This window comes from Dipteris shenzhenensis, chromosome 20 (genome assembly GCF_047967505.1).
Source record: "Dipteris shenzhenensis isolate YYH24624 ecotype China chromosome 20, Dip_SZ_1.0, whole genome shotgun sequence".
NCBI lineage: Eukaryota > Viridiplantae > Streptophyta > Polypodiopsida > Gleicheniales > Dipteridaceae > Dipteris > Dipteris shenzhenensis.
Genome location: NC_141615.1, coordinates 14937953 through 14952715, shown reverse-complemented (window position 1 = coordinate 14952715; position 14763 = coordinate 14937953). Strand labels below are relative to the sequence as shown.

Here is a 14763-nt window from a genome sequence, read left to right as displayed (position 1 = left end):
TCTTGGCTCTAGATCCAAAGAGTGTCTCCAATAGGGTCCAGTTCGTGACTCTAGATCCAACAAGTGTCTCCAACAGGGTCTAGTTCTAATGAGTTGTCTTCGTGACATCCACATGGTGGAAATACTCTAATCCAAGGGCTCTCCCATCAAACCAAGAGCCTTCTTGTTTTTGGCATCCCATGCTTGCATCTTCTTATGACCCTGATTGTTGGCTGGCTTCTTTTTAGAGCCAGATAGAACTCCCCATAGGCCTTTTTCTGTGAAAAAGAGTCATACAAATAACTTCTAGGAGGGGAAGTTCCGACCACTGAACTTCACTACTGAAGTATTGAGAAGTCCTCTGGTAGCCTTTGTGGACATATCCATTGTTTACTTTGATATTAGTTTCCTAAACAAGCTTGCAAGGGTGTCTAGAGCAAAGACTCTCCTCCTACATGCACTTTGAGGTCAGCTGAGAGAACTAGGAAACTTAATGATTCCAAATCATGGTGATATCATTCATACCTTTCTCTGCAAGCCGAGTCCTCGAGCTCTCAAGTGCATGAGCTCTCCACCTCTTGACTAGACATCTGCTCTCTCAACCAAAACTCACAGACTCTTAGAAAAGTTTCTCTCATACCAATTGTTGCAACTATTAAATATAATTGCATGCAATATTTTCACATGAGCAGGGTCAAAAAGTGGTAATCAGGGAGCTTGTATGAAAGATGGAGACCTCTATTCAATCACACATGACAAAAATACTCGACTCCAAGACCTAGACACCTCCACGCATCCTATAGGGCTTGTTGTGGAGGTCCACAAAGAGTATGACACTAAACACAAAGCCACAAAGGCTTGACTATAATGTGGGAAGGATCGACACACAATTGATGACAACGATGACAACAAAACCCATACACAACCAGACTATTCTATAGCACATGCATCATGGATGAACTGGAGAACCCACGAGCTCACAATGCCAATCAACACTAGCTGAGGCAATCTCTTATGGCCCGCTGACGAGCCGATCATGAAACACCGCCATACAAAGCTTGAAATGGCCACCAACAATGAGCCATTATCCTTGTCGATGATCCACAGATAGATCCATCTAGTTGATGAGCATGACTAGCTGATGAATTATTCAAGAGTTGCGCCAGGCAACTGCCAGGACTTATGAGCTCATAGCTTCATGGATGCATTCCTGGAAACATGGAATGGAGGAGATGAGATGCCACCCTAGAAGAATCACATCTAGCTTTGCATGCAATAGTTAGTTAAGGAGAGGGAGTGGATCCCCTTCGATGCTAAACATGAAACCCTTAACTTCTTGGCTACATAATAAAGGGCCAATTAATAACCATTTGACCACTACTAATATGTAGGCCATTGACCACTAATATTCATGAGAAGTCCACATTAAATCCTTTTGTGAGATTACTAATTCACATGGTTGATCACATAATATTTCATTATGGTGCTTACGCAATATAATTGAATTCCACAATTTCCATAAGGTGACTTCATGAAACGTTATTTATGCTTAACTTGTGATGAAAAGATAGTATTTCAATATGATGCTTATCAAATATAGTCATGGACTCAAGAATTTTCATATGTTAACCCTTGATGACATGATTTCACATAAGCATTAACACTTCAAACCATGGTGAGCAAAGTCTTCCACTATGATGTTTAATGAGTACACCAAAATGTACACATGTTTGTCTTTTTAATGTGACTTCACAAAGTTATTAATGCTTCAAACCATGGTGATGACATAGATATTAAATCTCTTAGCCCAAAAAAGGTTAGGTGTGGACCGTTAAGACTGAGGCAAAATAATGTGGACATCTCTAAACAATCCTTAATTTTGAATGAGAATATAAATATTCAGCATTAAATGAGCAAGCTAAAAAGGAACTAAATATAGAGGGGGCAATATGTAAAAAGGATTAATGCAATCTAGACAAAAAATATAGAGATTATGGAAAAATCGAGGAGATATTTTCTAGCATACAAATTGTTCATCATTCACAATTCTTGCTCTTCATGATTCCAATTATCATTCAATGGCACTCTTCTCTACACTTCATGTTCTTTGTGCAGAGCACAATATAAGACAAGTTCAATAGTGTGCCCATCTCAACTTATGAGAACAATGTGTCAAATTTATGGTTCTATATGGTTCTGTAGAGGAATCAGCTGTTTTTGCCCAATCATATCAAGAATTTTTAAATAGATGGAGATTTTAAAATGTAGCTGCCCATAAGAGTTGTCACTAGCACATCCTATTTTTATTTCTTTGCGAGAACTTATAACATGCAAGGTTAATTGTACTCCCCACGAGCGTTGATGATCGGAAAGGGCTAAAAATCCACCTTCCACCACACAAAAATTTTCTTGGAATGACACCACCATCCATCTTTCATGTGGAAAAGGCACCCTCACTCATCATGACCCTTTTTTTTGGCTTGCCCCTTGTGGGTTAGGATTCTCCTTTTGACAAAGGAAAATTGGGGTTTCTTGTATTACGTAATTTGAAAATTTTTTGCATTCTTCCATTGGTGCATGTGGGTGATTATTCTAGGTGAAATTAATAGTTTTAGATGGCTTCAGAATGCAGCGTGATGGAAGGCCACCGAGTTCTGTAGTATTGGTTTAGAGGCATTCTAATTAACATTGAACTTCACATTTGGGAAGGCCTATTGAATGTAATTCAACTTGTTTGTAAAAAAGGTAAAGCCTTTTTGTATTGGAAGTTGGTTAGAACTTAAAAAATGACCTTGATTACAAACTTGGGGGACTTTTAATCCCAAAAAGCTGCGCATAGCAGAAAACTACAACCTTGAGTAATTCTGCTAAGAAATTCTAGCTAGATCTCCATGCTTGCCTTCACAGGCCAAATCTATGTACTTAGCAAAATTTTCCAAATCTACGTACTTTGAGACATTCTCTGTATAGGAAAAGAAGAGGATTCTCTACATCATTTACTAGTTTGAAATGAACAGCTTGAAGAGCTTGCATGCATCATTCGCTCCACCTATGGCCAGCACGTCTGCCATAGGCAATTTTGAGGCTTCGAACAATGCCACTAGAGAAAATGGAACACTTCCTAGTTACCTTATCTAGGGAATCAATCAAAAAATTCCCTATGCAAGTCAATGCAGGGAATCATTAGAGAATTTCACCATATAGGAAAATTTTCCTAGATAGTGAATTCATTAGTAATTCCCTACATAGTCTAACTAGGAAATGTTCCATTTTCCCTAGTTTGCACACTTCCTAGTTATAGTCTAGTAAATGATATAGAGAATCCTCTTTTCTTTGTAAGACAAACTAGGAAATGCCCCATTTTTCATAGTTTGCAAACTTTCTGGTTATGAACTAGTAAACAATATTGAGAATCTTCTATTTCCCTATATAGGGAGAATGCGAAATAAGTGATTTTGTCTAAGTTATATCATTTAAGAAATGAAGCACTCATGTTTCACATTTTTATATGTAGCAATTTGAACTTTTAAAGTACCTAGAGCAATAAGCAATTGTTACTATAATTACCTTAACTCACATTATCTACACTAAGATTCAACAAAATCATCAAAAAGATTATGGAGTTCTCTTTAATATTTCTACAAATAATAAGAAGATAAAAAGTCCAGTCGTTATTACAATATTCAAAAGAAAAAGCAAAAAACTTCTACTATAAGAAATATAAGACAATCAAAGAGGGCTAAAAGAGTTGTACATAATATCTTTGAAGACTTATTTGAATCAAGCTAAATGTCATATCAAAATCTCTATATCTTCTAAACTAAGCACATCAGATTTTTCCATGAATCTAACTTTTTGACTTTCAATAAGCCAATGCACAATGTCCCGTATCATAATGTTACTGGCTAGTTTCTTGATGTCTGTAGAGTACTGTTTGAAGCTACTCTCCATCTTTTTAAGCTTCACATATGTACTTTTTAAGGAAAAGTACATATCATGAATTGTGTGGACTCCCATGTATTTCAAAAGTATCGTCTCCATATTTTCTTCTGAAATGTCATCCACCTGAGGGCATAATAACAAAACAAGTGACAATATCAAATGATTTAAATAATCAAGCCTAATGTAAAAGATTGTTACATACTCTTTTATACTCGCTTGAAATCGTAGTCACCTCCATCTATGTACCTTTAATATCTTTTAAGTTCTAATTCAAATAAAAAATTGAGATTAAAATCAAGGTATAAAGACTTCAAATCATAGAAAATAAATTCTAAATATAAGAATACCTTGCATCTCTTTCCTTGGGATTTATCACTTCTTTGCATGGTCTTCTGTTCTAAGTGATCTCTCATTTTTTCACACCTATGAATGATAAACAACAAGTAGTGTTAATGCCATTGGAAAGAATTATGTAAAGAATACAAGCATACAAAGTACTTGCTTTACTTTTAAAGGGTATTGCATAAACGAAAACTTTTACCTTTCTCTTTCGTTCACTTTTTCTAGACATTTCATTCGTAGAATCAATCACATTTGATATTGAATCCTAAAAATATGACAAAATTAAATTAAAACTTGTCTAAAAAGAAGATGCTGATCACAATTGAATCAAAGAAAATAGCTTCAACCATAACCATATCTAAAAGATAAAGGCAATTCATACCTTATCTTCATTTGTAGTGATGTCACCATGAAGCATCTTAGAAAATGTCATCTCATTCATATCAGCATTCGCTTCACCATAAGAATCCTGATATAAATATTCAAGTTAGATGAATTGTGAATAACTCAATGGTTAATAATACTTTTTCAAAATAGAAGACAACTCATGATTGAAACTTACACACCTGATCAAAGTGATAATACTCAAACCCTTCGAATCTCTTTGCCATGAACTTATCTATCTACACAAAAGAACATATGATTTTATTAAAGAAAACATTTTATACTCTTTATAAAATTAAAAACATATCTTTTATTGGAAATGCTTCAACAACCTCAGATGTTGGACATCCTTGTCCATAAAATTCTCCTCCAATAGAAATTGAATTTCCAATAGACTGCCAATGAATTAAATAATCCAAGTAAGATTTCACATAAATTACATGAAAAAGTATAATTTTTTACTAAACCATTCAAGGTATTAATATAAACATACCTTCTCTGAAATTGGATTACGTGGAGACTCGTCAATACAAGGAGTAGTTGCTTGAGGCTCCATATATCTCTAAAAAGTTTCAAAAAGACATACAAAATTTTATTAAACTCTTATCTCGGGGGGGTCACTATGTATAAACCCTCTATATCACGTGCGTTCAAGGCCTATATTTCAAATCCCTTATCTGTAAATTTTTTCATTAATAAAATGTACCCCTTTTCTATACAAATCTGTAAATTTTTTCCAAAACTATTTTAAATAGTCCCTTATGTATATTTATTTCTGTAAATTTTAGGAATAAAAAATATCCTTCTTTTGAACTCACGTGATAGGGTTACATATGATGAGTGACCCCCCCGAGACTCTTATATATCATTTTGAAATCCAAAGGAATGAGAACTTAGTTCAATTGGTATACGATATTCTTACTTTTTCTTGAAAAAACATATCTTTCAAATGCGTCAACAACCTGAGATGTTGAATATCCTTGTTCATGAAATTCCTCTCTAATAGAAATAGAATCTCCAATAAACTACTAAAGAGTTAAATAATCCAAGTAAGAAGTGGCACAAATTATGCAAATAAATACAAATTTTTACTTCATGCTAGAGAACCATTAAATGTATTGGACATACCTTCTTTGAAATTGAATTATGTGGAGACTTGTCAATACAAGGACTAGTTGCTTCAAGCTCCAGATTTCTTTGAACTTTGCTCATTTCGTCCTTTGAAACACAATAGAATACATTGACTAGATCATATCTATATTACAAATATACAGTTTTATAAAATATCACATAATTGAAAGGCCAACTCACATTATTTACAAGGGTTCTCTTCTTCGAGTATTCCCTGCTAGACTGCTTTGAGGAGATCCACCACCTGTATATGTCTTCCTCTCTCCAGCTATATTCAACTCCACTAAACTTTAGAGGCACTATCTCATGATGACGCTCATGGATGATGCCTTTAATATGCTGTTGTTCTTTCTTTTTATGTCGTAGATCTATAACAGTCTCTATTCCCTCGAACCACCTTCGTACATGATGGTAGTTTTCTAACAATAGAGAATGCCGGTCTCTAAAGCACTTGAAACACTGGGTTACGCGCAATGGCCAAAGCACTCTAGCTATCAGTGTAGACAATAGTGGAGGATGAGCTCTTTCCCATATAGCTTGTTCTTATCCCTACAGATCATTTTGGGTGGTTTAAACACCTCATCATATGTAGGTGTAAAACTTGCCCCTAAAACTTGAGATTTATCTTGCAAAGAGAGATGCTCCTTGTTCTCTTTGAAGGACACATCCTTTGATTCATCTCCCATAGGCATTTTCCCTATATAAAAAACATACATGCCATATATTCAGCCCCCTCTCTCATATCTAAATGCAAAAACATACATGCCATAAATTCAGCCCCCTCTCTTACATCCAAATGCAAAAACATAAATGCCAGAAATTCAGCCATCTTCTTTCTCTAAGTGCATAACATAAGTGCCATAAAGTCAGCCACATGCATTCTCCAAATGGATCTACACACATGCCATAAATTAAACCCCCTTCTCCCATAAATTCAGCACCCTCCCTTACATCCAAATGCATAAACATACATGCCATAAATTCAGCCTCTTGCTCCCATAAATTCAGCCCCCTCCCTTACATCCAAAGGCAGTAGCCTTTTCTTTCTCTAAATGCAGTATACAGCCCATAAATTCATAAAATAGTTCTCTTCACCCAAAAATTCAGCCTTCTCCCTTAAAGCCAAATGCGTAAATTCAGCCGTCTCCCTTAAATCCAAATGCATAAATTCAGCCCCCTCCCTTACATCCAAAAGCATAAACATACATGCTGTAAATTCAGCCTCCTTCTCCCATATATTCAGCCCCCTTCTCCCATATATTCAACCCCCTCCCTTACATCCAAAGGCAAAAACATACATGCTATAAATTCAGCCACCTTTTTTCTCCAAATGCATAACATACATGCTTACAAAATCAGCCCATTCTTTCTCTAAATGCAGCCATGCATTCATCAACCACGTAGCACCTTCTCTATATGTTCAACCCCTTCTTTCTCCAAATGCATAACATAAATCCAACAAAAAAATGACATACCTTTAATTGAACTAACCATGGAATCCATGAGTCCAAGGAAACTTGCATCTTCACTCATCGTTTTCTTTAGTAGCACCGCCATGTCCATGTTGTTGCTAGCCATCTTGATCATGCACAACATAAGCATAAAAGAGTTTAGTTATTGTTAGTATCAAATAAAAACACACAAAATATAAATAGATGTAAAAGGAAATCAAATACAAATACGTACCAAATCCGTTTTCTAATTCCTTGAATGATGTTAACTTCATGTATCCTAGCTACATGCCTAAGATTGCCACATGATAGGAACTATCTTGGCTTTGCCCTGAACTACCATGTTCTTTGTCTTGATAACTTTCCATGTCTCATTGACAGACACACAAAACCACCAATCCTTCCATTCATTATCCTCCATCGAGACCTTCCATCTCTTTTCCTCAACGTGAACCAGCTTTAGCCATGCTATTTTAACTTGATTTAGCATGTGATCCACATCTCTGACAACGGCATACTTGAGATCATTTGATGAACATATTGTATCTGCAAGATAAGGCTTCAATAAAACAATATCATTCTCCTCTAGCCAAGGAGAAATACATCCAATGCAACCAAGCTAGATTAAACGTGTTCTCAGCCCTAAATCTTTTGTCTCATATGCAATGATACCACCTCCATGCTGTAGAGGAATAAACTTATGCAATAAAGAACTAATTGGCCTTATACAATTCCAAGTGTATGGCAAATATGCATTTTGTAGGACACTCATGCCAGTGGTGCCATCAACATCTAATCGTTCATATCCTCTTTCAACAACAATGCGTTGCCTATAGTAGTGTGCTCCAAAGAATAGTTGCATGTCACCATTATGCTGAAAGGAAAAAAACGATGCTATACACGCTTTCCAGTGTCCCACGCTAGAGACTAATGTTGCATCCTCTTCAGACTTTACGATAACCTTATCTTCAATCTTATAAACCTCACCCTTAAACATAATTTTCTTATATTCTGTTACTCTCTCAATCCTGAATTGAAAATTTTGCTCTACATACCTTCTTTCCTCACTTGTTGCTTTACCTCACATTTTCCCTCTTTCCTTTACCTCTTCTTCTCTCTTTCCCCCTTCTCGTATGCTCATGCATAAGCATAATATTCTTATATATGGCATATTTAACATTCTTGCTTAGTACACAAAAAACTCCTCCTATGTAGTTAATTGCAATCACCACATACAAAAGATACATTCTTTATAATTTCCAATATAGGAAACACTTAATTTTTCATATTAAATTACATATTTCCTAGAAGAAACCATATTTCCTATATAGAAAATAGAAAATTCATTTGAGTCTCCATATAGGATGTCACATTTCCTAGATAGCATTGACTGATCTATATAGGAAATATAATTTGCTATGAAAAAAGGACCTCATTTCCTAGATAGAGAACATAGAATCCACTTGATTCTCCATATTACAAGTCAAATTTCCTAGATAGCATTGGTTGTCTATATAGGATAAAGAATTTCCTAGATTAAGAGGAGAAAATCCATCTTTCTACTAGGAAATATGCTCAACTTTCCTAGTTCAACACCAAATTCCTATATAGACATTAGTCAAAAGTTCCTTGTGACAGTTTGCAAGCGATGAATTCTATTAAGTGTTCCGAGCAGCAGCAGAAGAAATGGAGATGGGTATATAGCAGCTCAAATTCAGTGTTTACAGGCAACCACATTAAACGAAGGAAGCAGAGAGGAAGAGGAAGAATGGATATAGTGACGTCGATCGGACCTCGCGACTGTGAAACTTAATGGCTGCGTAGCCTCAGCGTCATTGCACGCAAGGCAGCCAGAAGATCTCTCACACGGCCCCGCAGCGTTTCGTCCTCCAGATTGCCGTCCGAGTCGAACTTCGGAGGACCTTCGAAGATCTTGACGAAGACCTCTGGTTTGTTGATGAAATGCAAATCGATAAACACGCCGATGTCGCGCAAGTGCGTCTGGCCTCTCGCACCTCCGAACCCAGCTCGGCTGGCGCTTATAATCGCCGCCGGTTTACCCGCCCAGGCGTTTGGTGGACGCGAAGCCCAGTCGATCGCATTTTTTAGAATACCTGCGCAAAAGCATGCCATAAGCATAACGAATGATCCACAGAAAACGTATCCTACCAGCATATCGGCCAGCATCGGCCGCGGCAGAGGAGATACAGATCACTTAGGATACCTGTGACGGAGTAATTGTACTCGGGCGATGCGAATAGGACGGCATCGGCTTCGAGCACCGAGCGACGGAACTCCGTGACTGAGTCGGGGACTCTGTTTTCGACCTCGAGATCCGTGTTCATGAAGGGGAGGTGGGCGATTTCGAGGATTTCGATCTGCAGGTCCGGGAACTCAAGGTTGGCAATGTCAATGGCTGCGCAGCAACAACAAAACCGACAGTAAAAACGAGCAAAACGATTAGCGATGGAGCAAGGATAGCAAATGGACTGATCTCGAAGACGATGGAGGGAGGGATCAAATTACCTGCTCGGAGGAGGCCAGTGTTGGTGGAGGATTTTCGGATGGAGCCGGAGATGGCGATGAATCGGAGGGGAGAGGCCATGGATGGATGCAACGCAACAATCAATAAGAATGGCAAATTTGCAAACTATAACTTTTCTTTTAGAGCACACAAAAATATTCCCAGGAGAGAGGCTTTTAATATGAGAGTCGTGCATGTTGCTTACACTATCACAAGAAGACCCTTCCCCACGCAAACTCCATATCACTGCTTGTTTTTTTTTTTCCCGAGAAGATTTAAGCTGAAGTGTATCAAACTCTATAATATCTATGTTTTGTTTTGCCTTCTATATTGACTTTTGGCAGTAGCCATGGAATTTTAAAAGCGTATTTTAGTAGCTTTGGAATAGCTTTGGGACAAGTTTTAGTCACTCATAGCTACTAAAAATTAACTTTTAGTAAGGGAATAGGTTTCGAACAACTTTCGTGTTTTCCTCCGAAGAGAGTTTTGCCTCAAAAAGTTAAAGAGTAGGGAGCTTTAGTTTAGTGTCTTTTGGAGACCTACAAGAAGAGCCATACAAGGTTTATGGGATACAAAGAATATTCAAATGGGGGGCTGGACAATGTTGTTACACAAGATGATGGTGTCATGGTGATGATTTGTTTCTTGAGTCAAACTCTCTCTACACACACATACAGGACATATGCATGCACATGTACACATAGGCACATTTAACATAAGCATAAGAAAATAAAAAGTGGGACAAGAAGTAACACTTTTCCTTCTCCATATATTTTATAGTTCAATTGAATGGGCACACACACACATAGTACGTATGCATGCACATGCACACAAGCACATTTCACATAAGAATAAGAAAACAAAAAAGTGGGACAAGAAGCAACACTTTTCCTGTTCCACACACACACACACACACAATTATGGATAAATTTGACCAAGGTAAAAGGCATAAATATGTGTGTGTGCTTGTATGTGTGGCAATAGTATTATAAAATATCTCGGGGGGGTCACTCATCATATGTAACCCTATCACGTGAGTTCAACAGAAGGATATTTTTTATTTCTAAAATTTACAGAAATTAATATACATAAGGGACTATTTAAAATAGTTTTGGGAAAAATTTACAGATTTGTATAGAAAAGGGGTACATTTTATTAATGAAAAATTTACAGATAAGGGATTTTAGAAATAGGCCTTGAACGCACGTGGTATAGAGGGTTTATACATAGTGACCCCCCCGAGTAAAATATGGTGTGCATAGGGCCCAGGGTTGAGGTGGTAGGGCATGACCATATGCCACCCTTCCACGTAAGCGGACCCATAAGGTGTGTTGTACATAATCCATGGTAGTAATATTATAAAATGTTAAGGTGGCATGGTTTCTCCATGTGCTACCCCTCCACCTAGGCGGTCCCATGCCTCCATTTAGTGAGACATGGCCCAAGGACCATGGGAGAAGTAATATAAAATAGGTGGAGATGGATATTATATTGGATTATTCCCTCCATGTAGGATAGGCCCATGTGGGGGGGGTGTAGATAGTCTAAGAATGCAAGTTAAATAATGGGAAAAGTAGGATGAGGTGGCAAGACTCCTTGTGCCAACCCTCCACTTGTCCTCCTAGATGTTTGAACTTATTATAAAATTGGGAAGAGACCAAGGGAGTATCTTAGACTTGGGATATGGGGTTTGATTTATGTGGAAAAATGAGGCAAAGGGTTGTCGCACACAATTGAGAGTGAGTACCCACCTAGCCCACATGCGAGATTTTTCCACACACACCATGCATGTGGGAAGATGCATTTATTGGGAGAGACCCCTCTCTTGGCTATAAAAGGAGGGGGCTATTCCTTGATGGGACACACTCATTCTTGTAAAGCCACCTAGCTCTAGTACTTTGATTTTCCCTCCCATCCTTCCTTTCAAATAAAGCTTTCCCACCCCTCTTAATCCCTTTTCCCCACCCATGTTAACGCTTCTCCCCTCATGTTCCCTTTTCCTCTATGGCCCTCGATCGTTACCATACCTAGCGTCAAGCCTCATGCCTTGATTTCTTTTCTAGTTAATAGAATTGGTGTGGCTGCTGGGATTTGAGCCTAAGTCTCCACGGCTAGTGGCATACAATCCGTCCGTCGACAGCCTGTTACTCCTACAACTATGTGCAATTCTACGGCATCTTCTACGCGCAGTTCTCTGTTTACACGCTTCCAATCTGTGACATCTGCTCATCCCTGCGGTTGCAGAACTTCTCTATTTCTATGCCTCTAGTTTGCGTGTCTTCTGCTTGCAGTTCTTGTCTTCTGGGTTCTCGTGCGTCTTCTAGTCGCGGGCATATCTTCTGGATTCCTGTGCATGCCGTGCGTCTTGGCGATCTCTGCATGTTTTCAAAAAAAATCTATAATAGACCTCGCGTCCACCTATACTCTTCTTGTTCTTCTCCTTCTCTTTCTTTTCTCCTCTCCTCTCCTTTTATTAAAGAGTGGGAATTGGACCCAAGACCTCCCCATTCACAAAAGGAAGACTTACCAATGGGCTAGCAAATAGGAAGTGATTAAAATGTAATGATATTGCTTATATGTTGAAATCTCATGAACTGTAACTCTCTAACCATGGGGAGTTTCCTCTTGCTGTAAAAAGCAAAACTACTTCACTTCATGTGCTTCAAGTACGCACGCCACATGAGGAGGGTGGATATTTATGTCACTTCTCGACAGGTTCAAGGATTTGGTGCTTGGTCCTCTGCTCATTACAATTACCAATTAGCGGGATCTCTTTCTTGATCTTCATGTCGATCTTCAATAACTGATTGTATAATGCATTGCTTGAGGAGACGACAAGTGGGATGATACACCATGGATGGTTCAAGATGAAGAACTAGTGATACACTGGGAGGGCTTTGATTCCAATTCTACTCATTGTGCGGTGATCGAGCTACTTGCTGCATCAGAGGTAATTAAAGGGGGTCATTCTTCCAAGGGTGGGATGATCCACAAGCTTGGGGTGAGATTTGGTGCATCTGCTTGTTAATTCCTATGGATAAGCTCATCTTGAATGATTTCTTCTCGACCTCACTACAAAGGTTTCTAGGGCTCGGCTATGGTTGGTGATGTTTCAACCAAGAAATCCCTTTGTACCTAATCAACCCTTTGCACCACATTTTGAGCTTCATATTGTAATTCTTTTTGGTTGAAAGATAAACCATCAACAAAAGATAGTAAGTTTGTTGGTGCTGAAAGTCTTGCTCAAGTATTGAATGCTCCCCACCCTCTCCTTCTACCTATCTTGGACTACCAAGAAACCTGGGATGTCCGGATTTTAGTTTTGGTGTAATGACATCTTGGATCGTTTAATTTGACAGAGCATACAAACCTTCAACCAAGGCTGCTGGTGTGCGTGTGATGCTCACTTCATCAGGGGGTGAGGTATATTGTTATAGCAAGTCTGCACCTGCAAGTACTTGCAACCAAGCTAAGTACTCGGCACTCATTTTTGGGCTACAAAAGGCACAAGAACATCACATCAAGCAACTTGAGGTGCGAGGAGCTTCTCAACTCGTGTGTGAACAAGTTAGTGGAAGGTGGAAGGTGCAGAGCAAAGGCTTGGTTCCACGATATCAACAAGCATTGGAACTTTGCAAACAATTTGAAGAGGTAAAAATTCAGCATATCCCTTGAGCTCAAAATTTAGTTGCTGATTGGGTGATCATTTGTAAAGAATGCAAAGGTTGTGGTCATCATGAAACTAAGTGTTGTGCATATTTGATATGAGTTTACCGACTTTGGAACATCATCAAGGTCTTTAAGGACATTGCTCAAAAGAAGGATGCCAAATTGCACACCCCTTGAAGAAATAGCATGGCGACTACAAGAACTAGAAGAAGCTGAAGGTGATGTGCAAGCTCTCCAACTGTTAACATTTGTCATGGCATTCTTGTTTGCCTTGATGAACAACCTCATGCAACACCGTGTCTCTAACCCTCGCCTGTAAAGATGGATGCAATATCATGCCTCTATCAATAAGGATTGGCCCTTTTAAGATTGTCTATGAGCTATTCTATGTTAAAAATTCTTCCCGTATAGCGTTTCACAATACACCAGTCACACCCTACCCTGCTTATGTGTGCTTTGTGGATGTATCTTCACCTGATTTTCAGTTCAAGCTACCTCTTTCCATCGTTTGCCAATAGATAAGCCTCATTTCGCCTCTCTCTTTTCCATTTTCCAAGCATGGCTGACATTCCTGTGTTCTATGGTCGGGTTGAAGAAAATCCAAATGAGTATCTTGTGGCCTTCAAGCACCGTTGTGTTTCACTCAACTTTCTTACTGAAGATAGATGGTTGTTGGTTCTTCCCACAGTTCTAGAGGGTTTGGCTCAAGTGTGGTATGAGAAGCAGGCCAAAGATGTTCGCCAAAGTTGGTCGAGGTTGACAGTAGCTATGATCAAGTATTTCGGCAAAGAAGAGGAGCTGGAGAATGTGTACCTCTGCAGTGGCAAACCTCAGAAGGTGAGACGCATCAATATGTGGATCGAGCGGCCATGCTCCTAGACCGTTTGATTGCCACGCAGGAGGACAACACCGAATTTCGAGCTGGAATGACTCAGCATGTGTTGGGCTACCTTGTAGCAGAGCAAGTGATGAACTCTGCCTCAACATTAGGGAAGAATTGGGGTCTCAAAAGGGGGGGGAAATCTTTTGGCGAGCTTTTTAATGTGAGCTTTTTTACAATTTCCTTTGTTTTTGCGAGCTTTTTTTAGAAATCCATACATGTTTTTGTTATAAGAAAGATGGGGAGGTTAGAAAGAGGGGGAGAGAATATAGGATATGTTCATTTTCATAGCATGTGGGAGGGGTGGAAGAGTATATACTATGCACAAGGGGGGGGCGGATATGAGTGGAAGTAAGAGGCAAAAAATTATGGAAGATATGTCCATATTCAAAGTAGAAGGGAGGAACTATGGGAGATATGTACATTTTAAAACTGTATAATTTGAAACTTTTGACCTCATA

The 14763-nt window shown here is 38.6% G+C and overlaps 2 protein-coding genes across 2 annotated transcripts in view; both read right to left on the bottom strand.

Annotated features, from left to right (window-relative positions):
* Positions 1–2747: 2747 nt before the first annotated feature.
* The window catches only part of LOC147889332 (NADPH:quinone oxidoreductase-like), a 70868-nt gene continuing 58852 nt past the window's right edge, over positions 2748–14763 (bottom strand). Inside the window, exon 4 of the mRNA XM_087391948.1 lies at positions 2748–2832. The gene's annotated coding sequence lies outside the window, so the exon portion shown is untranslated. The remainder of the gene's footprint in view (positions 2833–14763) is intronic.
* LOC147889333 (NADPH:quinone oxidoreductase-like) lies at positions 8900–9890 on the bottom strand. The gene is made up of 3 exons (XM_087391933.1): positions 9756–9890; positions 9454–9645; positions 8900–9343 (listed from the first exon to the last, which is right to left on the bottom strand). The coding sequence occupies exons 1-3, from the start codon at positions 9832–9834 to the stop codon at positions 9039–9041; spliced, it is 576 nt and encodes a 191-aa protein (XP_087248059.1). The 5' UTR covers positions 9835–9890; the 3' UTR covers positions 8900–9038.

Excerpts from the sequence above, each read along its gene's own strand:
- LOC147889333 (XM_087391933.1), bottom strand. The coding sequence starts at position 9,834 with ATGGCCTCTCCCCTCCGATTCATCGCCATCTCCGGCTCCATCCGAAAA. Across the intron at positions 9,646-9,755 it reads CACTGGCCTCCTCCGAGCAG|CCATTGACATTGCCAACCTT; the intron begins GTAATTTGATCC and ends GTTGCTGCGCAG. Across the intron at positions 9,344-9,453 it reads GTACAATTACTCCGTCACAG|GTATTCTAAAAAATGCGATC; the intron begins GTATCCTAAGTG and ends GCTTTTGCGCAG.